The 22,779-nt window shown below is 42.8% G+C and overlaps 1 protein-coding gene and 1 pseudogene across 6 annotated transcripts in view; one reads left to right on the top strand and one right to left on the bottom strand.

Moving 5' to 3' along the window:
• The window catches only part of VPS35L (VPS35 endosomal protein sorting factor like), a 129,782-nt gene that overhangs the window by 70,316 nt on the left and 36,687 nt on the right, over nucleotides 1-22,779 (bottom strand). For 3 of the 5 annotated variants that reach the window (XM_079943845.1, XM_079943844.1, XM_079943846.1), the window contains 8 exons: nucleotides 17,312-17,408; nucleotides 16,560-16,607; nucleotides 15,144-15,237; nucleotides 11,312-11,389; nucleotides 10,697-10,819; nucleotides 1,831-1,877; nucleotides 908-1,019; nucleotides 261-377 (listed from right to left, as the gene is read on the bottom strand). In XM_079943845.1, coding sequence (XP_079799971.1) covers nucleotides 261-377; nucleotides 908-1,019; nucleotides 1,831-1,877; nucleotides 10,697-10,819; nucleotides 11,312-11,389; nucleotides 15,144-15,237; nucleotides 16,560-16,607; nucleotides 17,312-17,408 — 716 coding nt within the window. Of the gene's footprint in view, nucleotides 1-260; nucleotides 378-907; nucleotides 1,020-1,830; nucleotides 1,878-10,696; nucleotides 10,820-11,311; nucleotides 11,390-15,143; nucleotides 15,238-15,454; nucleotides 15,779-16,559; nucleotides 16,608-17,311; nucleotides 17,409-22,779 lie in introns of those variants that run through there. The other 2 variants (XM_079943848.1, XM_079943847.1) reach the window with 2 other exon arrangements.
• On the top strand, nucleotides 17,451-20,744 carry LOC307197907 (ubiquitin-ribosomal protein eS31 fusion protein-like; annotated as a pseudogene). Its single transcript has one exon. The product of its transcript is annotated as a ubiquitin-ribosomal protein eS31 fusion protein-like (transcript).

The raw sequence follows: 22,779 nt of genomic DNA, 5'->3' as shown, positions 1-22,779 counted from the left end.
AAGTTTCAAGTATTTATAATTTTACACTTTTGGTGCATCTTAAGGCCTCAAGAATAAGACATGCTAGGGACACAAAAATCAAAGAAATACATCTTTAAAGCTATAAGTTCTCCATTACAGATTAACAAATAATGCAATTAAAAGTAGATTTCTTTAAAAAAATAAGGATGATTAACTGAAAGAGAAATTTTTTAAAAGAAAGAGTATACTGCATAACTTGGACAAAAAGCAGTCAATACAAGGTCTAAATGGTCACCCACCTGTGGATTCTTCAATTTAGTGATAACTTTCCAAGCTTCATTGAGAATCTGAAGTCGATCACTCTCAGGAGGATTAGCCAAGGCCAAGTTTAAGCCCAGTGAGCGAAAGAGAAGATGCTAAGAAATACAGCAAACCATTACGATCCTGGAGATGTACAATCAGAGTAACTTGAGGCAATAAAGGAAAAGGCTGTAACAGTTGGCCTGTCTTGAGGTTAATCTTCCAATGACCATTTTCTGAAGTTCTACCACAGACCTGTGCAAGTTAGACTGAGAAGCTCAAAACAGAGAGCTGGCTCTGTGTACTGGTCCAACCTGTGGGCCATAATATTCTCCTGGACAAAGCTTTTCATAAATAATAAGTGAAGATACAGTTTTAAGGATGTAAGACCAAAATTCTTCCTAAATATTTCATAGTGAGCTAATTTGACAGATTTAGGACTCAAGGAGGCCTGACTCGCGGCAATTACACGTGTCTCACAACCCCAGTCGCTAACTCATTCTCCACCGTACTCTTCAGAAACAGAGCCCTTGCTTGTTTTCCTGTTGGCTGGAGCTTCCCCTGACTCCGAACTCTCTCTCCCTGGGGAGCTACTGGGCAAACATTGCCTATTTGTTCTCCGCTAAGCATTAAGTCAAGAGCCTACCTTGGGGAAACCAGACTCATCGCACTCTTTAATCATGCCGATGAAATCCATGGACCTTGTGGCGATGAACTCGGCCCGGAAAGCTGACATTACGGAATTCAACAGCAAGGCACTGAAAGACACACACACATGCCCCACGTCAGCAGAGCTTCCCCTTAATGAAAGTCGCTTTCATTTTAGGATGTATGTTGTTGGGAAAGATGACTGACAGCCCTTTAATGGTAAGGGTGGAAAAATAAGAAGACTGGAGTAAAAAGGCAACCTCTAGAGACTAACTCGGTGTTTTATGCATATTCAGAACTTAATATTCAACTGACTGGAAGAATGGATGGATGGGTGGATGGATGAGTGAATGGGTAGATGGATCAATGGATGGACAGGTAAATAAGAAAGTAATCAAATCCATTTAAACAGAAGAAAACTGAGCCTTCAGTGCACAAATAAAACTAAATATTAAGTAAGAATATTGATCCAAGCTGCAAATGTATATCCGCATCTCTTATGAAAAGCACTGTTCTAGGACCTAGGGACACAGTGGTGAACAAAACCCACTCCAGGCTGCTCACACATCTGCCACCAAAAGGAGAGCAGAGGAGAAACCTCTTATGCCTGGTAGACAGGAATTCGAGTTTATCCTGACCTTATCACTTAACACAGCCCCGTAGGGAAAGAACTATTATTATACCCATTTTACAGAGGAGGAGAACAAGGCACAGAGGGGTCAAAGTAAGTGACCCAAGGTCAGAAAGCTAAGAAAGAGTGGAGCCAAGCTCTGAAGCCAGGCACCTGGACTCCAGCATTCCTGACCTCCATGCTATCCTGCTTCTCTGTTGGCCCTCTTGCCCATGCAAGCACGCCAACCTCAAAAAAAAGCAACCAAGTCCATTTTCAAACACAGGCTTTATGAATTTCAAAATACTTACTTGTTTGCTAGTTTCTTACATCTCTCCATCATTTCGGTTAGCAGAGCCTAATCAAAAAAATGATAAAAAAACATCAAGTTGGAGGATCTAAAGCAACACTTCTCATGAACAGATTTCCAAAGCAATACTCTAAAATAAATACAGCCACATGCCCATTTCTATCTCAGTGCCTGGCAGGGATGGGGAAGATGAAGGAGAAAACAAGCTCACTCTTGTGGCATTTAGTATAATGGATAAGAGCTGGGGCCCTGGCCTCAGGCACACTTGGGTTCAAATCCAGTCTCACCAACTACTTTTCCTCATCCTTAGGTAGATGATACCGACCTGTGGTACCATCCCACCTACAGATTACTGCAGGATGATGAGAGTGGTACCTCCTATGCTCCAGGGCACCAAGAATGAAATCTGCTTTACTCCTCACCTCCTCTAGACCCCCCTTGTTCCTCCCCATTTCACGAGGTGTCTGTGAAATTCTCAGTAAAACAAATAACAAACACTGGGCCAGTACCTGGTGCTGGCCAGTCACGGTGAGAAGCACTTGGCACTCATGATGTCACTTCTCACAACCACCATGAGGCAGGCTCTCTATTCTCCCATTTCACAGATGAGAAACCAAGCCACTGAACAGTGATGTGCTTGGGCCAAGGTGACACGGCTAGTTACGGCGGGCTGGATGTGACCCGGGCAGTCGGGCATCAAGGGCCATGCTCTTCACTATACTTCCTCTCCATGCATTTTGAAGGACATTTTTTTCCCCAAAAGGAAGTAAATGTTTTACTCATTGGGATACTATTAATGGCTTTAGAGCTATCTTAAGACAATTACGTATCTTTAAAAGAGCTCCTATTTTTAAAAAAAAATCAATGGAAGAAGTCTCCAATAGGGCAGTGGTTTGGGCAAGGTTTTGAATGGCACAGGCAAGGTCAATCCCAAGACAAAAGAGCTGGTAACAGCAGCATCGACACTGAGAACTCACCAGGCGCACAGCACTAGGCACTGGGCTAAGCGCTTTACATACCTTTTCCCATTTACTCTTCACAATGGCCTTTGAGGCCCGTGTCAATTATCAGCACTTTACAGACGAGGAAGCCAAAACTCAGCTAGGTTAAGCCACTTCCTACTAAGTGGTAGAAATGAGATTTGTACCTAAGTCTGGCCCAGAAGGCAAAAGATAAAATCAGTCTTCTTTAGTGAAATTCTACCCTTTCCAGCTGTGGCCCTCTGTATCCTGGGTGCTGCCTGAATAATTAAGGTGGTAGTTGCTTGTGGAGATACTGTCAGTACCCCTTACCCCAGAACCCTGATTTTATTCAGATTTCTGTCTCTGCCAACAAAATACAGGTTGGGTCCTGTTATGGAGTGAATTATGTCCCGTCCAAATTCATATGCTGAAGCTCTAACCCGCAGTGTGACTGTGTTTGGAGATGGCGCTTTTAAGGAGTTAATTAATGTTAAGTGAGGTCATAAGAGTGCGGCCCTAATCCAACAGGACTGGTGTCCTTATAAGAAGAGGAAGAGAGACTAGGGACACACAATGCACAGATGAGAAGACCAGGAGAGGACACAGTGAGAAGACAGTGGACTGCAAGCCAAGGAGAAAGGCCTCACCAGAAACCAACCTTGCAGGCACCTTGATCTTGAACTTTCCAGCCTTCAAAACTTTGAGAAAATAAACTTCTGTTGTTTAAGCTACCCAGTGTATTATGGAAGCCTGCTAAGGTCTGAATAGCCACCTAATTCCCAAGTTGATGGTGTTAGAAGGTGGAGTCTTTTGGAGGTGATTAGGTCTTAAGGGTGGAGCCCTTATGAATGGAATTAGTACTCTTATAAAAGTGGCCCAAGAAAGCTCCCTTGTCCCTTCTGCCATGTGAGGACACAGCATGAAGACAGCTGTCAATGAACAAGGAAGTAGGCCCTCACCAGACACTGTATCTGCCAGCATCTTGATCCTGGACGTCCCAACCTCCAGAACCATTAGAAATAGATATCTTTTGTTTATAAGCCACCCAGTTTGTGGTGTTTTCTTAGAGCAGCCCAAACATACTAAGCAAAGTAATACAGGCCCAAGCCAATCACGGCGGTCCCATTCCCCTTGCCAGTGGTGAGTTTAGACAGGGCACATGACCCATTTCTTGCTACTTAGATGGGGGCTTAGAGGAAAAGTTTCCTTTTTTTTTTTTGGCCACACTGCACGGCCCGTGGGATCCTAGTTCCTCAACCAGGGATTGAACCCAGGCCCTCAGCAGTGAAAGCACCGAGTCCCAACCACTGGACCGCCAGGGAATTCCCAAAGTTGTCCTTAAAGAGGAACCGAAGACTCCCCATCTTTCTGCCTTCGGATGCTGCCATGTCTGGACATTATGTGTGGAATGGCTACAGCCACTTTGCTGCTATCTGGGGATGGCAGAGCAGAGAAAAAAAACGGAACCTGCCTGGCCCAGAGCCTTCACTGTTATTCAACAGAACACACTGAATTATTTTTGAAGGGCCAGTTAGGTGTTTGTTCCTTGCAGCCAGCATCCCAATTGATGATAAAATTGACAATGTCACAAATGGCTTCCCTAACCCATTCATGGGGATTTAATATTTGAAAAGTCATTCATGAAGACCAATATCAAAGTGGTTTCTGGAAGACTGGGAAAGAGATATCCTTATAATGATCATCACATTGATACTCCTTAACATGCACAAATAATCACTCACTCAACACCTGCCTGTGAAGCAACTCTAATGTACTAGCCACTATTTTAGGCACTGGGAATAGCAGTGAGGAAATCAGACAGAAATCCATGATCTTAGATGCTTATTCTCTCTTTCATACACACACATGCAAGTGCACATGTGCACACACATGCACAAATGAATGAGCTATCTTGGCCCACCACTTCTGAAAAGACGAAATAGGGCAAATGCTAACATATGGACAAAGTGTTCTGGCCATTAAGACAAGACAAATGCTTTAAAAGTTCTCTTTCCACAGGAGATGAACGCATTAAAAATGCAGCCAAGAATATAACTTAAAAAAAAAAAAAAAAGGGCTCATTGTCATTACCCTTAAGTGTCCAGGAGCCAAATGCTATATAGATCCCAGGAAGGTCTGTTAGAGGTTATTAATTTTTTTTTTCTGAGAAGTGACAGGATTGATTACCTTTGGCAAGAACAAGATGAACAACAGTTCAAAGCGGACTGAGATCGAAAAAAGCCTATTGGCTGAGATAAACAATTGAAAAACTTGCAACTCTGAATATATGTTCACAGACACATCAGAACTTGAAGATTCATTAGGCCCCTACATTTCATTTGTTTATATATTTGTTTTTTATAAAAATAAGAAATGCTTATGGACAGAAGTTCAAATAATATTGTCATGTATCAAGTAAATTATGAGTGCCCTCCCTCCCAACTCCCACTTCCTAGGGATCAACAGTGTCAACATTTGGTGTTTATCCTTCTAGGCCTTTGTCTATGCCCTATGAATACGTAGCTTTTGTTGTAGAAGACCTTTGTTCTGTTTTACAGAAATGGATAGACTTATACACATTGAGCTACAATTTGCCTTTTTCACTCAAGAATCTACGCGGGCCTCCCTCCTTCCGTGTCAGTACACTCAAATCTACCTCATTCTTTTTAATGCCTGAGGAATCCACATCATGTATGTAACTATTTTCAAACTGCTCCAAATTGATGAAGTTTTTTAAATGTTTTATTTTTAACCAATTATAGCCTCATGAGAAATTGCAGAAATAGTATAGGTGCTGGGTACCATCACCCAGCTTCCCCCAGTGGTAACACCTTACATAACTATAGTGCATTGTCAAAATCAGGAAACTGACATTGGTATAATATAATTAACTAGACTATTTCACCAGGTTTTTCATACACCTTTCTTTTTGTGGGGTAAAGGGTATATCTTTGTGACACTTCATTAACTTATTTGGATTTGTATAGCCACCATCACATTTAACTACTGGATTTTTAAGGTTATCTCCAGATTAGGGTTATCTGCCCACTTCAAAAGTATAGGAAAAGAAAAAAGAAGTTGGGTCAATAACACATTTCTGTTTTCTAAACTGAGATTAACTCATACGCAGCCCAGGGTGCTCGGAAGATATGTACTTATGCTTTCACTAAATAGCCTTCCAATCAGCATTTACAATTACTGCTCCATAAAAAAAGTGAACTAAATGATACACATATCACATTTTCCTTATTTCTGTAGATGAAACAAACATGTAAAACAGTAGGCAAAATCATAAACTAATCTTAAAAGCTAGTATCTTTCCTCCAATCCAGAGTTAATATGGCTCAAGTCTCAAAGAAACAAAGTATTTCAGTGTGAATAAAAAGAAATTTTATACCCCAGGTAGTAAAATGAGAAATTTTTAATTTTTCCTTTATTTATCTTTCTCTGGGGATTTTTGCCTAATTCGAAAGAATGAAAATAACACACCTGTATGCTTGAGAGGGATTTATCATCAACCAAGACTAGTCTTAGATTTGCATTACTAGCCTAATCGTATGTTAGAATGTTTAAAGGGCAATTTATAGTATGACCATCGGAGTAGCAGTCCCATGGGTCAATTCGTTCAAGTCCCACCTTAAAATGTAGCAGTTAACAGGAGACACCTAGAAAGAAAGAGTCTAAAGCAGTCAAGGGAACAAATCTGTTGGCTTCAGTCACTGCCAAAATGGCTACATGACCTCTTTCTAACTGTGTGACTATAAGAAGTTTGTAAGCCTCAGGTACCCCATCTGTAAAATGGGTATAACAGCAACACCTAGCTTGGGGAAGCTCTGAGAGTGAATTAAGATAGCCCAAGTAAAGTAACTAATACAGGCAGACCTCAGAGATATTGCAGGTTCTGCTCCAGACCACTGCAATAAAGTGAATATTTCAAAAAAGCAAGTCACACGAATTTTTTGCTTTCTCAGTGCAAATAAAAGTTATGTTTACACTATACTGTAGTCTATTATATGTGCGATGGCATTATGTCTAAAAAAATGTATGTACCTTAATTAAAAAATATTTTATTGCTAAAAAATGCTAACCATCATCTGAGCCTTCAGTGAGTCATACTTTTTTTGCAATAGTAACATCAAAGATCACTGATCACAGGTCACCATAACAAATAACAATGAAAAAGTTTGAAATATTGCAAGAATTACCAAACTGTGACACAGAGACACAAAGTGAGCAAAATGCTGTTAGAAAAATGGCACCAATAGACTTGCTCGACGCAGGGTTGCCACAAACCTTCAATTTATGAAAATGCACTATTTGCGAAGTGCTCATAAAGCACAGCACAACAAAACGAGGGGTGCCTGTGGGGCGCATGGCAGAGGGAGCCTCGAAAGAGGTGGTTAAGGGCTCAAAGCTTAGCAGCATCTCAGACCCATCTCCCCGCTCCATTCTTCACAGCCAACCAACACTGCCTTCTAAACTCTTCCTGAAAGGTCACAAAATTTTCCTAACAATAGGTATTTGTTATAATGTTAAGCGAGGGAAAAGCATCATAAAATCATACAGGAAATATTTCTCATCTACAAAACCACAATTACAGAGCAAGAATGAAAGTGGAGAGAGAAATATTAAAAAGAAAATGCACCAAGACGTTAACAGTGACGAGTTATTCATGACAGAATTTTAGGCGGCTCCTTTCCTCCTTTTAGCCTTTCTGTCTTTTCCAAGTTCTTTCCAATGAATATGTACTCTCCCACCCATTCTGCCTCTTGGTTTTTCCATGGCTACCAAATAGTTCTCCTCTAATCCATCTCAGATGCTTCTGCCAGTTTGATCTTCAAGCACCACTTTTTTCATATTATCCCCCTGGTCAAAAATATTCAAGCGCTGCCTGGTCTCCACGACATGACGTTCAACAACCTCTGCCTGAGCCACTCCCAGCCAGCCTAGTCCCTCACTCTTCTCCAGTAATGCTTGTCTCCTTATTATGTCCGTCTATACAGGTCCCGTCCCTCAACCCCTCCTTACTGCCCCTCTGCTCATCTCCTGGCCTTCAAGTCAGTCCAGGCTCCCATCTGCTGTTAAGGTCAAAGACAACAATGGTAACCACCCCCATCTGCCTGCTGCCTACCATGCACCAGCTCTTGGCCATGCGCTTGACGTGCACTATCAGTCATCTCGTGAGAGCCCTTCGAGGAAGGTTCTATTATTAGCCCCATTTTACAGCTGGTAATACTGAAACACAAAGAGGTAAAGCAGCCCAAGGCAACACAGCCACAGTTGGAACCCAGGTCTGCCGGACTACCTGGCCCAGCCTCTACCACTTTCCTCTTCCCTCCTTCAACAGTGACAACCTGCATCACACAGCTTAGCAAGTGATCATGAGATTCCATACCAGACAAGATAAAAAGCTGCTGAAAATGATGAGAAGCTTATCAAGGGATTCGTTTTCATTGCCCAAAAGCAGGTTTTATGAAACGGTTGCTTTTTTCTCTGCAGAATGTGCCTAAAATTGGGGGCATAAATGTTTTTCACTTACTCTAATTTTAATTGTATAAGGGGGAAAAATCCTGTCTTTAAACAACAACAAAAAAGCCTTTTTGAATAATCACTCCTTGATTTTTTGGGGGGAAGGGATTTGATATTGCAATTTCGATCTGAAATTTCGAACATCAGATATTTGCAGCTGAAGGCATTTCTCCCTTCTCTCATCTAGATAGTTCTCCCTTCCTCTCTCACACCTACCTGTCATGTGCATTGCCAGCTGCTGCAGACAAACTCCTACATTCTGCAGGCATGGCCTCTTACAGACACACACAGCTCCAACTCCCCGGTGGACACACCCCAGCCACTGTCAAAGAGCTTTTAGGTATCATATTGCCACACACATCTGCAGCACCACCCTGCACACTGACATTAATTCTTCCACATTTTGAAAATGACTTTTTTTATGAGACACTGCAAGTTCCTTATTTAAATGCCCCAAGAATCAGAGTTTATTATTATTCAGGTGACCTAATTTTTTTAATCACTTCTTCTAGTACAATAATGATTTCCTAGAGTTTTACTCCCCAGGAAAGCTCTACTCTCAGCTTCTGCCATCCTTTGAGATTACTGGCACTTAAAAGGAAGAATGCCTTATGACATGTACTTTTTGTTTTAAATCCAATTTTGCTTTTCATTAAAGTAAGGAGAAAAAAATAAGTGTTCTCATTTTCAAATGATTCTGTCTTGCTCATAGGTTTCAGTCATTCAGCTGAATTGGTCAAGTTCATGATACGTCTTCCCAGGAGCCTGGGCCAGCGTGTGGTGGCTGAGACTACACTGAAGATCACAGAGAATGGCCTGCAAGTTTTCAAAGCACCTTCTGTTAAACTGGCTTGATTTAAAATCAATTTACTCAATGGTAAAAAATTCACCTGAAATATGAGATGTCCCTATTTTTCTCCACATACCTTAGGATTTGGAAAAATTTTAATATTTGCAAGACATTATACTTGCTGAAAAGTTTAAAAACAGGGCAAAAAAATAAGTTAAGACGATCCAAAATCTTGCCCTCCAGCGATATTCTGTCATATCTCTCTCCCAATTCTCCTGTGCAGATATGAAAATCACGTTTGCAATCCCGATGACACAGCATTCAAGCGCTGTGTGTGGGACTCTCCACTAAGCGCTGTAAACGGACTGCCTTGTTTGATCCATGCAGTAGACTAGAAAACAGGAATTATTACTGCTCCCATTTCACAGATAAAGAAAAAAGCTGAGTGATTAGGGACAAGTGACTTGGCCTCTGCTTTAGTCTGACAGCTGTAAACAACAGAGCTGAGGTTCAGATTTAGGCACCCCAACTCCAGGGCCCACACTTGAACACCAGGCCACACTACCACTTAGGACACACGCAGTAACAGGTGTAACTTCTTTTTTTCACTTGAGCACATCAGTGTGTACTCCATCGTGGGTCTCCATCATCTTAAATGGCCCCACAACATTCCACTGAGTACACAGAGCATAATTTAACCAATCCCCTTCTGATGGCTGTCTCCACTGTTTCACTAGCGTGAACGCAGCTACACGTGTGTGTGTGTGTGTGTGTGTTTACGCACTCATCAAGTTATTTCTACTGGATATTTTAAAAAGTGGATTGCTTAGTCACAGTCGTATCTTTCTTTTCTTAACAGCTGTCAATATGTGTTTGCAGATACAGGGAAAAGGCAGGTGGATTTGAATTTTGCTTTACTCCAAATATCCTTGTTTTGTAGCAAGGTCTCTTTTTCCCTCACAAAGAATAAATTCTCAACCATCAACGAGAAGACAACAGAAGCTTCATCTATCACAGTTATCGCGACAATCTGAAACTGGTGTTCCACTGAAATTGCTTCTCAGTCTTAGGGAAGAAAAAGAGTATTTCTGCTATGATTCTGACTTCACTTTAATCCCTGACAATGCTTCAATTAGACAAAAAAGAAAAGAAAAAAAAATTTATAAGAGCAATTACGTATCTTGAGTTTCACTTTCCTTCCATAAAATGGAGAAAATATTATCTGCTTTACGACTTTATTAACTTATTATCAACACAAAAGGAGTGCATGAAGGTTAGTGAAGAGGCAATGAAGCCTGCTGGCCCTGGAGTCGGATTCAATGGGTTTGTGTCCAGTCACTGCCACTTTCTAGCTGTGTGACCTTGTGTAGTTATTTGGCCTCTCTGGGCCCCTACATCCCCCTCCCAGAGTTGGTGAACAAGGCAAGGCAGGAAAAGTGCTGAGCGCAGAACCAGTCACAACAGTGAGCCGTTATGAAAGGGCCCTGATTATGTCCCTGGGCACACAGGTGTAGGGCTTGTTACAACACAGAAGAGAGGAGCCCTCTTTGGTGGTGAGCTTCACACTGATGCCACCTGGCAGTTACCTCGGGGGCATGGTAGGAAATGCACTGGAAGATCCAGTCCATGGCAGGCGAGTACAAGGGGAGGTAGGATGGAAGCTCCACTCCCTGGAGCACCAGCTGGTTCTGGACAGTATCGCCGTGAATCTACAGGAGACCAAATAAACACTCAAAAGAAGGGGAAGTCACATAATAAACGAATAGCATGTAACTCACAGACTGTGCATATCTGCAAGCATCTGGATGGCCCCGAGAGAAATAGCCTGGTTTCTCAGGGTTTTTTTAAACTAGAAAAAAGCACACAAAGTTTCCCATGTCACCAGGCTGAGCTGTTCTGGGAATGTGCGCTGTGCAGAGAAGTAACCTGATAAAACTGGAGCCAGCAGATGCTAAGAAGAAAGGCTGATCAACGCGAGATGCTTCCCGGTAACACATGCATATTAACCCTCTCTGCTTGTTCAGTACAATCAGCACGTTTTAACTGTGTGTAACAGACTCGAGTGTAATTTTATAGGGTTTACACATTCAAAGAACTTTAAGGCAATCTCGACTTGGAAAACCAACTGGGTTTTATGAATTTGTGATCACGTAGCTATTACATCAATTAGCTGCGCTGACTGATGGTGTATGTACTCTTACCTGTTTGAATGTGAGGAGGAAGTCAAAGAAGTTCTTATCTAGGCTTTCTTTGAGATGTGGAGCCACTTCCATGCCCACCTGTAGCCAATCAAAATGAAATTACCTTGACCATGGAGAAACAGGTTGTAAATAACATATACAATGTGATGTCATTTTTGTAAATTAAAAATATACATATAGACAGATATAGGCAGAGAGGTCCAGCAAGTTAACTTTTATTCTTTTTGCTTATCTGTTTTCTTATTCAATAAGCATATCTTGCTTTTATAAGAAAAACCACAGAAGCTATTTTTAATGGAAAAAGGGCAACATTTGCAGTAATCATCTTAGCAATTTCCCAAAGGTAATGAAAGTATGACTGAACAGATGACCAAGGGAACAAATCAATACAGCACTAAGGAGAAATGTACTCTCAAGATCATGTATATGATGTTCTCTTCCTCTCTAAAAAACGATAAACACACATGTGGCTGTACTTATTAAATGAAGCAAAAAGATTCTGGTATGTAAGAGAGTCAGCTGGGACTTCACTGTTGCATTGTTAAAATACATGGATTCATTCTTTGCTGGGCAGTCATGGAAGCAGACATAAATTTTGATGTATTTTAAGCCGGTTTTTATTAGACAAGCATGAAGCCTAACAATGCTGTAATCCACTGGTTCCTTCGTTCATTGTTTTAAAAAGATGGTAACATTTTCAGCTGAAAAAAATTTGCTAATCATAGAGAAGGTGGCCAGAGCCCTAGGGTTGGATGGAAAAGTGAAGGTCTCAGCTGTGGCAGGGAGTGCAAGTATTTAAAACAAAACAAAGCATCATGATGTTCCTTAAACTGAGCTCCTCAGAATACACCTCAATGCCACACTGCTGCTTTAGCACCAAAACAACTTTGTAAGGGGAGCTGCTTTCTGGGACCTGGTTCCTTCCAAGGGGGACAGATTCCTGCCACTCACCTCCCCCCCTACCCAGAGGTCATGAAAATTCATGATAACAAGGTTTTTTAGATGTCTGCAAAGAATTCCTTTGAGAAGAATTATGCAAGATCCACTGGGGCGGTAAATTCCAAGGGCATCTCTATGGCTGTTGGGGACGCTTCCAAGGACAGGCACAGAGATTAAAAAAAATACTAACAACAAATGTCAGATCCACTTCTACTGTGTTCTGATTCTATTGTCTTTCCTTCCACTAATCATTTTGTAGAAAAGGCAATAATTACCTGTTAGGCGACAGCAAAAAAAAAAAGCCCAGTGGACAAGCAGTGGAGAGGAACTGAAGGGGCCATGACTTAGGAGTTAACCATACTTTCCTTTAATAAGCAGCTTTGAGGTCCCCCATGCCCTGCCTACTCAGTGCCTTTGTGGGTTTTTTTTTTTTGCGGTACGCGGGCCTCTCACTGTAGTGGCCTCTCCCGTTGCGGAGCACAGGCTCCGGACGCACAGGCTCAGCGGCCATGGCTCACGGGCCCAGCCGCTCCGCGGCATGTGGGATCTTCCCGGACCGTGTCACGAACCCGTGTTCCCTGCATCAACAGACGGACTCTCAACCACTGCGCCACCAGGGAAGCCCTGACTTTGTGTTTTGTTTATGTCTTCCCATAAAGCCAAATGAGCAGCTTGGAAATCTGCTTGGGTCTAAAAGATTTCTACCTAGAGTAGCAAGGGTAGTTACTCATGATTTCCATCTGCTGTTTCTGCCTGCCTGGCATTCATTCCCTTTGTTTCTGGAATCAGTAAAGTGGATTTGTCTTCGGGAAATCAAACTTCCCTCTCAGACCAGGTCTGTGGCAGAGCTGGACCCGGCCGACCCTGAGCTGCAGGGGTGGGCACGTGACCCAGGCTCAGTCCGTAGGCATATCCCATCCCATGGCCACAGTGACTGGTCTACCTATGGACAAGGGACCCAAGGTGGTGCAGTGAGTTTCTGCCCTGAAACTCTGGCTGGAACTACTGCGGAAAAGGCACTCTTGCCACTGGAGTTACTAAGTCAAGAGGATGGAGGTCTTTCCACCATATGGAAAAAGAAAGCCTCAGAGTGCAGTCACACAGAGGAGAGTAGAGCTGAGCAATGAGGGAGGAGACAATTCTTGACATGGTTTGGGGGCCCTGGGTCTGCCATGCATGTACTACCTCAGGCTCTTCAGACGCAACGGCCAACAATTTCCCCCCTTTTGCTTCAAAGTACTATGAATTGGGGTTTTGCCACTTGCAATTGAAAGAATCCTTACTAATGCACCACTGTCTCCTTCTTTTTATATCAGAAGATTTTCAGTAACTACCCAACCAGGGAAATCAGTGCTCTGCCTAAATTGACACAAATGATTTCGGATATAGCGTATCTCCTCATTGCCACTGAGTTTTAAAGTTGCATCTGTCATGCAAAGGCACGTTATATGCAACAAATATCATCTTTCACTAGGCTGTGTACCTTACTTCAAACTTTAAAACTGGAACAGGTTTGTAAGGAATGAATATTTCCACCCACATTCTGATTTCTGCTTAATAACTGTGTGTCATAAAACACACTGAGATTCTAGATCCTTATTATTCTACTATCACTGACGTCAAGGTGAGTTCAAAGAATGGGATGTGTCCTACAAGGAGAAAGGCAGCAGAGCACAAATACACAAGTGATAGTATCCTTTCATCCCACCGCAGGATCCAGCAGCATTTTGCACAGAATAGGCCCTCAGCAAACGCTGACACGGCTGGAGCGTTCAAGCTCCCGATATTCCAAAGCTGAAGCTCTAGGAAACATATCTGATGTTCCCGTAGGAAAAATCCACGCCAAGTTTCAAGCAGATGGCAACGCGTAAACGCTTCGGCCTCGGTTACTACGAGGGAGCAAGTGCCCTTTAACGGAAAGCTTTTTCTTTCTTTCTTTTTTTCTTTTCTCCCTTATCAGGGAGTGGACCTATAAAAAGTATCCTTCCTAAGGATGTCTGCTCCTCACTCTGAGGGCAATGACTGTTTGATTTCTTTGTGACACTGGAGACCACAGGGCTTCTGTCATTTGTTAGACGTCACATAAAAGAAGCGGATCAAAGGCTACGGTCCTCGCCTTCTGATTTCTTGGCACTGGAAGTCTGGGGTTCATCAGGAGCCTAAAGAACAGGGGCAATAACCCCTCTCTAAAGGTGAACAATGCCAACGGAACTAGCAAGGGGGACTCCACAGAAAGCTACCAGAGGCAAAGGCCCCATGTGAGTTGAAGAAAAATGAGTGTAAACTCTCCGCAGGGTGCATTTTTCATAAATGAAAAACGTACTAGTTTTAAGTAGGAGCTTCACGGTGCTTTAAAGGAGAGAAAGGCTGAGTGATTTACAATCCTCACCAGCAGAGCAGCCCTCCAAGGCCAGGCGGCACAGACCCTGATGCCCGCCGTCACCAGGCGCCTCGCCCTGCCAGACAGCCCTCACCAACTCGCACTCCAATCCAACTCTTTAATACAGAGACCAAAAATCGAATAAAACAATCGAATTCAAAGACAAAGGGAAAGCATGTTTCGAGTCAATGCAAAGCAACCCATCAGCCGAAAGGCTCTGGGAGCCTCCTTCCCAGCAAGAAGGGAGAAACAATTAGTTCTGAAACTTAGTTCGTTTCTAAGAAGATGAACTTAAACACCCCCTAATTAGAGTTACTGGTAAGTGGGTCTACTTTGAAATTAATTTTTAAAAGGAATCCTACAGTTCTGCTTTCTGCGAACAAGTTGTGCTCTAAAATTAGCAGCTAATAAAGTCCTTCTTCCAGTGACTGGTGAGGTGGCGGGGAGGGAGAAGCGTGAACATTAGAGGAGACAGGACACGGCCACAGGCGCGAGTGCAGGGACGCAGCTTACCCTGCACAGGTAGGCCCTGGCGTACACCGACACCAGAGGGTCCCCGATCCCTCGGACCATGCAAGTCAGCCGGGGCAGACACTCTGAAATCCCCCTGTTAGAGACAAAAAGACAGCAGCATTACACCCCGTGGGAGAACTCTCTGTTCTTTCATTTTTTTTTTAATAAAAAAATCTAGACTTCCTAAACGCAGGGGGGAAAATCAAGCTTCGGAACCAAACCAAGGTCAAAGTCTGAGTCTTCTAAGGCCACGTAACAAGTCTTTCTCTCTCGCCACGATTCATACTTTGAATGGTTTCTTTTATCTTTACCATTTGCTCAGTGCTGGAGTCTAACCTTCACTCTTTTCCTGCTTGAGGTCACATTTATTTTACTAATTTAACGATTTTTGTCCCCCGATTATTTTCCATTGACAGCTCACTCCTTGACCGTCTTGATATTTTCGTCGTTTCCATATTCCTTTGGTACTGATTTGCGCCCTGTGCCCCGCCCCTTCCTAGCACCTGACACCCAGCACCTCAGGCTAACATCCGCATCCCCCTCAGTGTGAACTGTGACTTATTTATTCCTCCTGCCACGTGGGACTTCCATCTGCCTTGGGCATTATTCTCCCCCAACTGGTGAGGCAAAATAACTCTTTCTTCAGCACCACGTTATCCCCACAAACTCCCCCAGGCATTCCCAGATCCCAATCAAACACATTTGGTACACATTCTAAATCCAACCCGACTATTCCTCAGAGCTCCGTGAGTCAGCCCATGGCTTTGAGGAGTTGATTATCTAGATGGGATCCAACACCACTCAGTCTTTCAGCAGCTCTGCAGAAAGCAGATCTGGTTTCTCCCGGCTCTGCAAAACTACTCTCAGTACAACGCCCGAGGTGACCCAGAGTAGCAAAGGGCTTAGGGGCAAAGGCTTTTTTTCCTTCTGACATCATCTTGGACAGCAGCCGCAAAGACAATGAGTGAGGGCCCACGGGTGTCGCTCCCAGTGTGGTGTGTCCAGCTCACCAGACCCTCACAGACCCCTTCTTAGGGCCTTGTCCACAGAGGAGACTGGGGGTCAGAGATGCTAAGTAACTTTCTCAAGACCACACAGCTAGTAATAGCAGAGCTAGGATTCAAATACAGTTGAGCTGAACTTCCATGAGTTAGTCAACCAACCGCTCCCAGCTTGAGTTTTCTTCTCTGTAAAATGGAGATTAAAAAACTATCTCTGCTTTAAGTTTTCATTTGGATTGAACGAGAAAATGGATGGAAGGTGCTTAACCCCAGATCTGCTACACACTAAGTACTCAAAGAACGACAGCTGCTATGACATCGTCATTAGCATGTGTGTGTATGCGTGTGCACAGGCATACATGAGAGAGAAAGTTTTTGGAAATGTATGGTCCCGGACTTTTAACAAGAGCCTTACGTTTTGGAGAGGAACTTGTTACACTTCAGGATGGATGCTTCCACATAGCTACGAAAACATTCTGTTAAGGAAGACATTTTCCAGATGGTCTGTTCCCTATGGGGAAAAGCCTCAACTATTCATGCAGAGAACTTGGTGTGTCTTCAGGAAAGGGGGCCACAGTGACTCTCAGCAATCCAGAGAATTAAATTAGCGAGTGGCTTGTGGTTTCTATACTTGGTTTTCAAGGTTTTATATTTATTTATAATAAAATCTGGAAAACGTTGTACGCTGATGTATGGTCGCATGCTGAAATTTAAACTGGGTTTTGAGCATTTCCAGTTGAGGCTTTATGGGGAAAAGGATGAAACACAGAGAACTAAGATTCCATTTGTGTGTAAGTTGAATTCTCTGTCCTTCAACACTGGTGTTTGTGCAGAGAAGCTTGACCCTGTTCCTTTCAAGTTCTTGAAACCAGAGAAAACACAAAAAGATGAAGCATTTTAATTGAGAAAATTAATGTGGGAATGTTCCTCAGGGAAACAAAAGCCTGGGACATGGCACTATAGTCAAAGTAAAAAAACAGAAAACTGGGGAGAGCCAGAGTCCAAGGACCTCGTGGACAACGTGGCTGGCCCTGTACTTCCAGGCTAGCAACCGTAAGAGAACTGCATTTTCAACAGGAATTTCAGGGCAGCCCATTACATGGCTTCTATTAGCAGTGCAACTCTTGCAGCCTATCTTTAAAACCATCAGACAGAAAAAAAGGATACAATCTCGGAATGAGTTCCCTGATGGAAGCAATCTTGAAAAACCAATTTAAGCATGTTTCTTTGGCTGTGTCATTTACATTCTCTGGAGAGAAGTGATCTGTAAAACAAAAATAATATCTATCAGCCCCTAATTCTTGGGATCTGTTAGAGCTGATATGAGTCCTAGGACAAAAAAAAGTTACAATGGAGCAGAAGAAGGGGTGGGGCACCCAGTCCTTCCATGTTTTTCCTTCCAAATATCATTATTATTAGGAAACAACTGGTGGCAATGATAGCTGACACACAAAGGCTTTCTAAGTGCCAGGCGCCGTCCACAGTGTCTAGACATCAGCTCACCTAATCCCCACAAGAACCCTCCAAGTTACATACTTTTATTGTCCTCTTTCATAGACACAGAGGGCAAGGCACAGAGAAGCTTAGGGACTTGCCCAGGGCACACAGGAAACCGACGTAAGAGTTCCTTTTGGACCTGCCATCTGCGGTGGTACCGCCGCCAACATGCAGATTTTTGTGAAGACCCTGACGGGGAAGACCGTCACTCTCGAGGTCGAACCCTCGGATACGATAGAGAATGTAAAGGTCAAGATCCAGGACAAGGAAGGAATTCCTCCTGACCAGCAAAGACTGATCTTTGCTGGCAAGCAACTGGAAGATGGATGTACTTGGACCACAACACTCAAGAGGAGTCCATTCTTCATCTTGTGTTGAGACTCCGTGGTGGTGCTAAGAAAAGGAAGGAGAAGTCTTACACCACTCCCAGGCAGAACAAGCATAAGAGAAAGAAGGTTAAGCTGGCTGTCCTGAAACACTATAAGGTGGAGGAGAACGGCAAAATCAGTCGCCTTCGTCGGGAGTGCCCTTCAGGTAAACGTGGTGCTGGAGCTTTTATGGTCAGCCACTTTGACAGACATTATCGTGGCAAATGTTGTCTGACCTATTGTTTCAACAAACCAGAAGACAAGTAATTGTGTATTGGTTAATAAAAGACATGAACTAATGAAAAAAAAAAAACAGACGTAAGAGTTAGAATTCAACTCAGGCAGTCTGGCTCCGCAGCCTATATTCTTAGCCACTGCCTCTAATTTAATCCAGAGGTTCTTGGTGTACCCACCAGTAATTATGGTGATACTACTGAGAATTCCAGATGCTTGAGGAACCTGCAACTGTAATATTAAATGTGATCGATCAGTGTTTGTGCTCTAAATATCACATGGACCAGACTTGAAAGGTAAAGCAAGACTCTGAGGCGAGAAACCTGCCAGGGTTAGGCTGCCAGCTCAATATGGCACTAAGACTTGAGTCACTTTGTGGCAAAAGTGCCACTTTCCCCGCTTATCTACTCTCTTCCTCTTTAATGGAACTCTCACTTTCTGCTGGGCACACGGCCATCCTTGCAGCTCAGTGTGGCCATGTGACCAAGTTCTGGCCCCAGGATATAAACAAAAGCGCAAGGTCTGGGAACTGGCTGTAAGGGAAAGGGCTTGATCTTCGTTCCTTCTTCCTTCCTGCCGGCTAGAATGCAGATACGATGGCTGTGACCTCCATAACCATCTCGAACCACAAGAGCAAGACCGAAGTCAGGACAGTTGGCACCACGGGCTGGCTGCCCACTAGCCCTCATCTTCCTTACTGTGATTTGGAGTTTTCTGGCACTGACAACCAAGCCCAGTCATGACACACATCTTAATAAGGAATGGAAAAGAGTACGGAAAAATGAAAACAAAAACAAACAACAAAAAACTCATCCACTCCAAGAAGGCCATTGTTGAACTCTTACATGAAAATGATTTCTCCTAAATGATTTCCACACAGATTGGAGCCCGATCCCACCACTGGGTGTGCTTTACCCTTTCAGGATTCAATCAAAACAGGAGAAATTAATTACTACAGAACGTAACGGATGAGCATTAGCTTGCGGGCTGGTCTCACCTTGCTGTTCAGTGGCTCATTGTTCATCCCTGACTCTACTTTCTGCTACTTGGTGGTACACCATTAAGGTGATCAAAATATCTAGGGAATCAGCAAAAAGATAAAACTCTAGGTACTTCAGGAGCTGAGAACAGTCACTCATCACAACGGCAGATATTTTGGAATTGCAATCTCAAGGATTCGTCTATTTTTGGACGTTCTGGCATGCTTCATTCATTCGAGAATTCTTCACTTGCCATTTTCAAAGGGAAGGGAAATTACCATTTTCCCTTTCCTGGCCTGAACCCGTGCACTTCAAAGTAACTTTTTTTCGAGTTCCAAGAGATCCAGACAGGAAAAGATAAGGGTTATTCTTAAATTCGTTTGTCAATCTTGCCTTTTGGAAAAGGGAGAGGTGGGGTTAATTTCCCTTCATATGACCAAATCATGTGACTTGAGACCCAAAAGCAAAAATAAGTCTCTGAGGTCATCTAAGAAAAACTCTTGCTTTTCAGTTGAGGGAATGGAGTGCAGCAGCAAAGGGTGGGATGACAGGGATTCAGTCTGCCAGAGAGAGCTGGACATCACACAAAAGGCAAGTTGCCCTGCGTGTACACATTGACTGAAAGCTATACAATAATCTTCATATGCAATATAAAGGCTTTAGGCTTTCCTTCCAGCTCAAGGAATAATTCAGGAAAAGGATTATGTTATGCAGGACTTTAAAATATTATAGAAAAAAGTAAATAAACAAAACTGGAAGAAAAAAAATGTTACAGAAAACTCAATATACATTACTTCATTTGCTCAATACAAACGTCTTAGGAACCAACTAGAAGTGGTATTCTAGGCTCCAGGCAGGTAACAGCACATAAGAGAGACCCTGCCCTAATGAAGCTTACATTCCAGTGGGGGAAGAAACATAATAAACACAGAAAGGAATAAGCATGCAAACAAGAGAACATGCAATAGCAGTCAACACTATGAAAGATATAAAACGAGGTATGGACTAGAGAGTGACCTGAGTTAATCTGGCAGGGGGGATTCATTAGACAGGGTGTCAGTCAGAGAAGTCTCCTGCAGATGGAGCATTTGAGCTGAGCCCTGAATTATAAAAAGGAGCTAGCCATGCTTAGATGTGGAGGCAATGTATTCCAGGAGGCAGAAACAGCAAGTGCAAAGGCCCTGTGGTAGGTATGACCTCTGGTGTGGTCAAAGAACAGGAAAGGGAGCCAAAGTGGTGAGAGCAAGAAGTGGGGAAGCAGGCATCACAAACCAGGTCATGCGGGGTTGCAGCCTTGGTGAGGAGTCTGAGAGTTTTTCTAAGTATGACGGAAACTCCCTGAAGAGTTCTGAGCAGAGGAATGGCATGGCATGACGTGACTTATACTTCAGTGCTTGAGCTGCTACGTGGAGAATGAATTCAGAATTTGGAAATTAATTAAGAAGAGGCTTTGATGTAACAAAGACCAAAGATATTTTCCTCTAGTTCTCACTTATTTTTCTTTTATGGTGTTTCTTTTTTCAACCCTAACTTCTGTGGATATTTTAGGAGGAGGGAGGACACCAGCGACCCTAGTTCTCTTTCATTTGCCAAGTCTCTACCCTGGCAGTGAGAGGTCTCTTTACATAACAAGGCTTATAGGGGTGCCACGTCACCTTAATATGTGCCTGAAAGGCCAGGTCAGTTAAGGACATTGCTTATCCAGATGCAGCTTACATCAGCCATGGAGAAAAACTGAAGATAGGAATGCCCCCAGTTGATGAGGAGAGCCACAACACAATAAACCCAAGTTATTTCTCCCAACATGGAAATAGAACTGTTTTATCACTTAGAGTACATTGCCTCTTCAGTCATATGCTGGATTAAGAAATGTTGGGGGAAAACTACACAACTAGTAGCATATACTTTCCGTGAACCCAAAGGACACTGGTATCTTTCTGAGGTCATAAGAGCTATGCCTTAGTTAAAACTCCTGAAGGTAAAGGGCTCGAATACTAAGTTCACAATCTGAACTGGATTCAAATGGAAAGAATGAGTACACATGCCACCGGACTTCTCTCTCCACATAATTTCTTTGGGCAGAATTCTGCACAGTAGGTTTCAAAGCTTTCTTCATAATTACTGTTAAGAGTCATCCCCAACATTACTGATGTTTTTGAGAAAAGTTTGCCCCTCTCCCTTTCAGGTTCTGGGAAGCAGAAAACAAATGCAGATGAAGATTTTAACTGAAAGGGGGGAAAATGAAATTATTTTCAAGAAAGCAAAAGCCAGATTCAAGGTAAAAAAAAAAAAAAAAGGTATTTTGGGAGGGAAGAATTTAGTGATAAACGTGATAATTAGTATTTTTAGATAAGAACTAAAAGTGAACATGAAAGTAGCCTTTTATTCTGAATTTTTATAGTTTAGGTAGGGAGAAGGTTATTAGTAATTCTTCCTTAACTAGCCCTAAAATGTTGTTTGTATAGTTAGTGAAAACTAAGAGGAAGGAAAACTATTGCAATAGGTGCAAACACAAATGCCCTTAGGGGCCAGTCAGGTAATATAAATATTTTTAAGCACTTAGGTATACAACAATAGGAAGAAATAGAACCTATATGAAGAAGCATTTTAAAAAATACTGTTATAGCCAAAGAAAACACCTATCTGAGTTTATTTCTGCCTGCAGGCTAAGAATTTACTGCTGCTGGTATAGCATATGGAAGAAAAGTTGGCAAGTGTAAAATAAATGCACCCGAGTTTCCCAAATCCTTAAGTTGACAGAGAAGCCTTTCCATCAGGCTTGTCCCTGCCTCCAAGTCTTGAGAAGCCTAGAATGTGGGAGGAGCTGTTGGACATATATACACTACCAAATGTAAGGTAGATAGCTAGTGGGAAGCAGCTGCATAGCACAGGGAGATCAGCTCGGTGCTTTGTGACCACCTAGAGGGGTGGGATAGGGAGGGTGGGAGGGAGGGAGACGCAAGAGGGAAGAGATATGGGAACACATGTATATGTATAACTGATTCACTTTGTTATAAAGCAGAAACCAACACACCATTGTAAAGCAATTATACTCTAATAAAGATGTTAAAAAAAAAACATTGCAGGTATGATGTGGTGGAGGGGAGGGTCTAGAGCAGCAGTGTCCAGTGGAAATATCATGTGAGCAGCATTCAAAAAGCTAAAACAAAACAGGTGAAATTTTAACAATTTACTTCATTTAATCCAATTCATCTAAAGTATCAGTTCAACATGTAATCAACTTAAAAATTAGTGAGATACTTCATGGTCTTTTATTTGTATAAGTCTCTGAGGGACTTCCCTGGTGGTCCAGTGGTTAAGACTCTGCACTTCCACTGTAGGGGCCATGGGTTTGATCCCTGGTCGGGGAACTAAGATCCCGCATGCCACTCAGTGTAGCCAAAAGAAAAAAAAAAGTCTCTGAAATCCAGGGTATTTTTTTTTTCTATACTCACAGCACATCTCAGTTTGGACTGGCCACATCTCTAGTGTTCAAGAGCCCCACGTGACCAGTGGCCACCATATTGGATGGCGCAGGCCCAGCGCTAAGAACCAG

This window comes from Stenella coeruleoalba (genome assembly GCF_951394435.1).
Source record: "Stenella coeruleoalba genome assembly, chromosome: 15".
Taxonomy (NCBI): Eukaryota; Metazoa; Chordata; class Mammalia; order Artiodactyla; family Delphinidae; genus Stenella; species Stenella coeruleoalba.
Note: the sequence above shows the minus strand (reverse complement) of the source record. Positions and strands in the feature narration are given on the sequence as shown.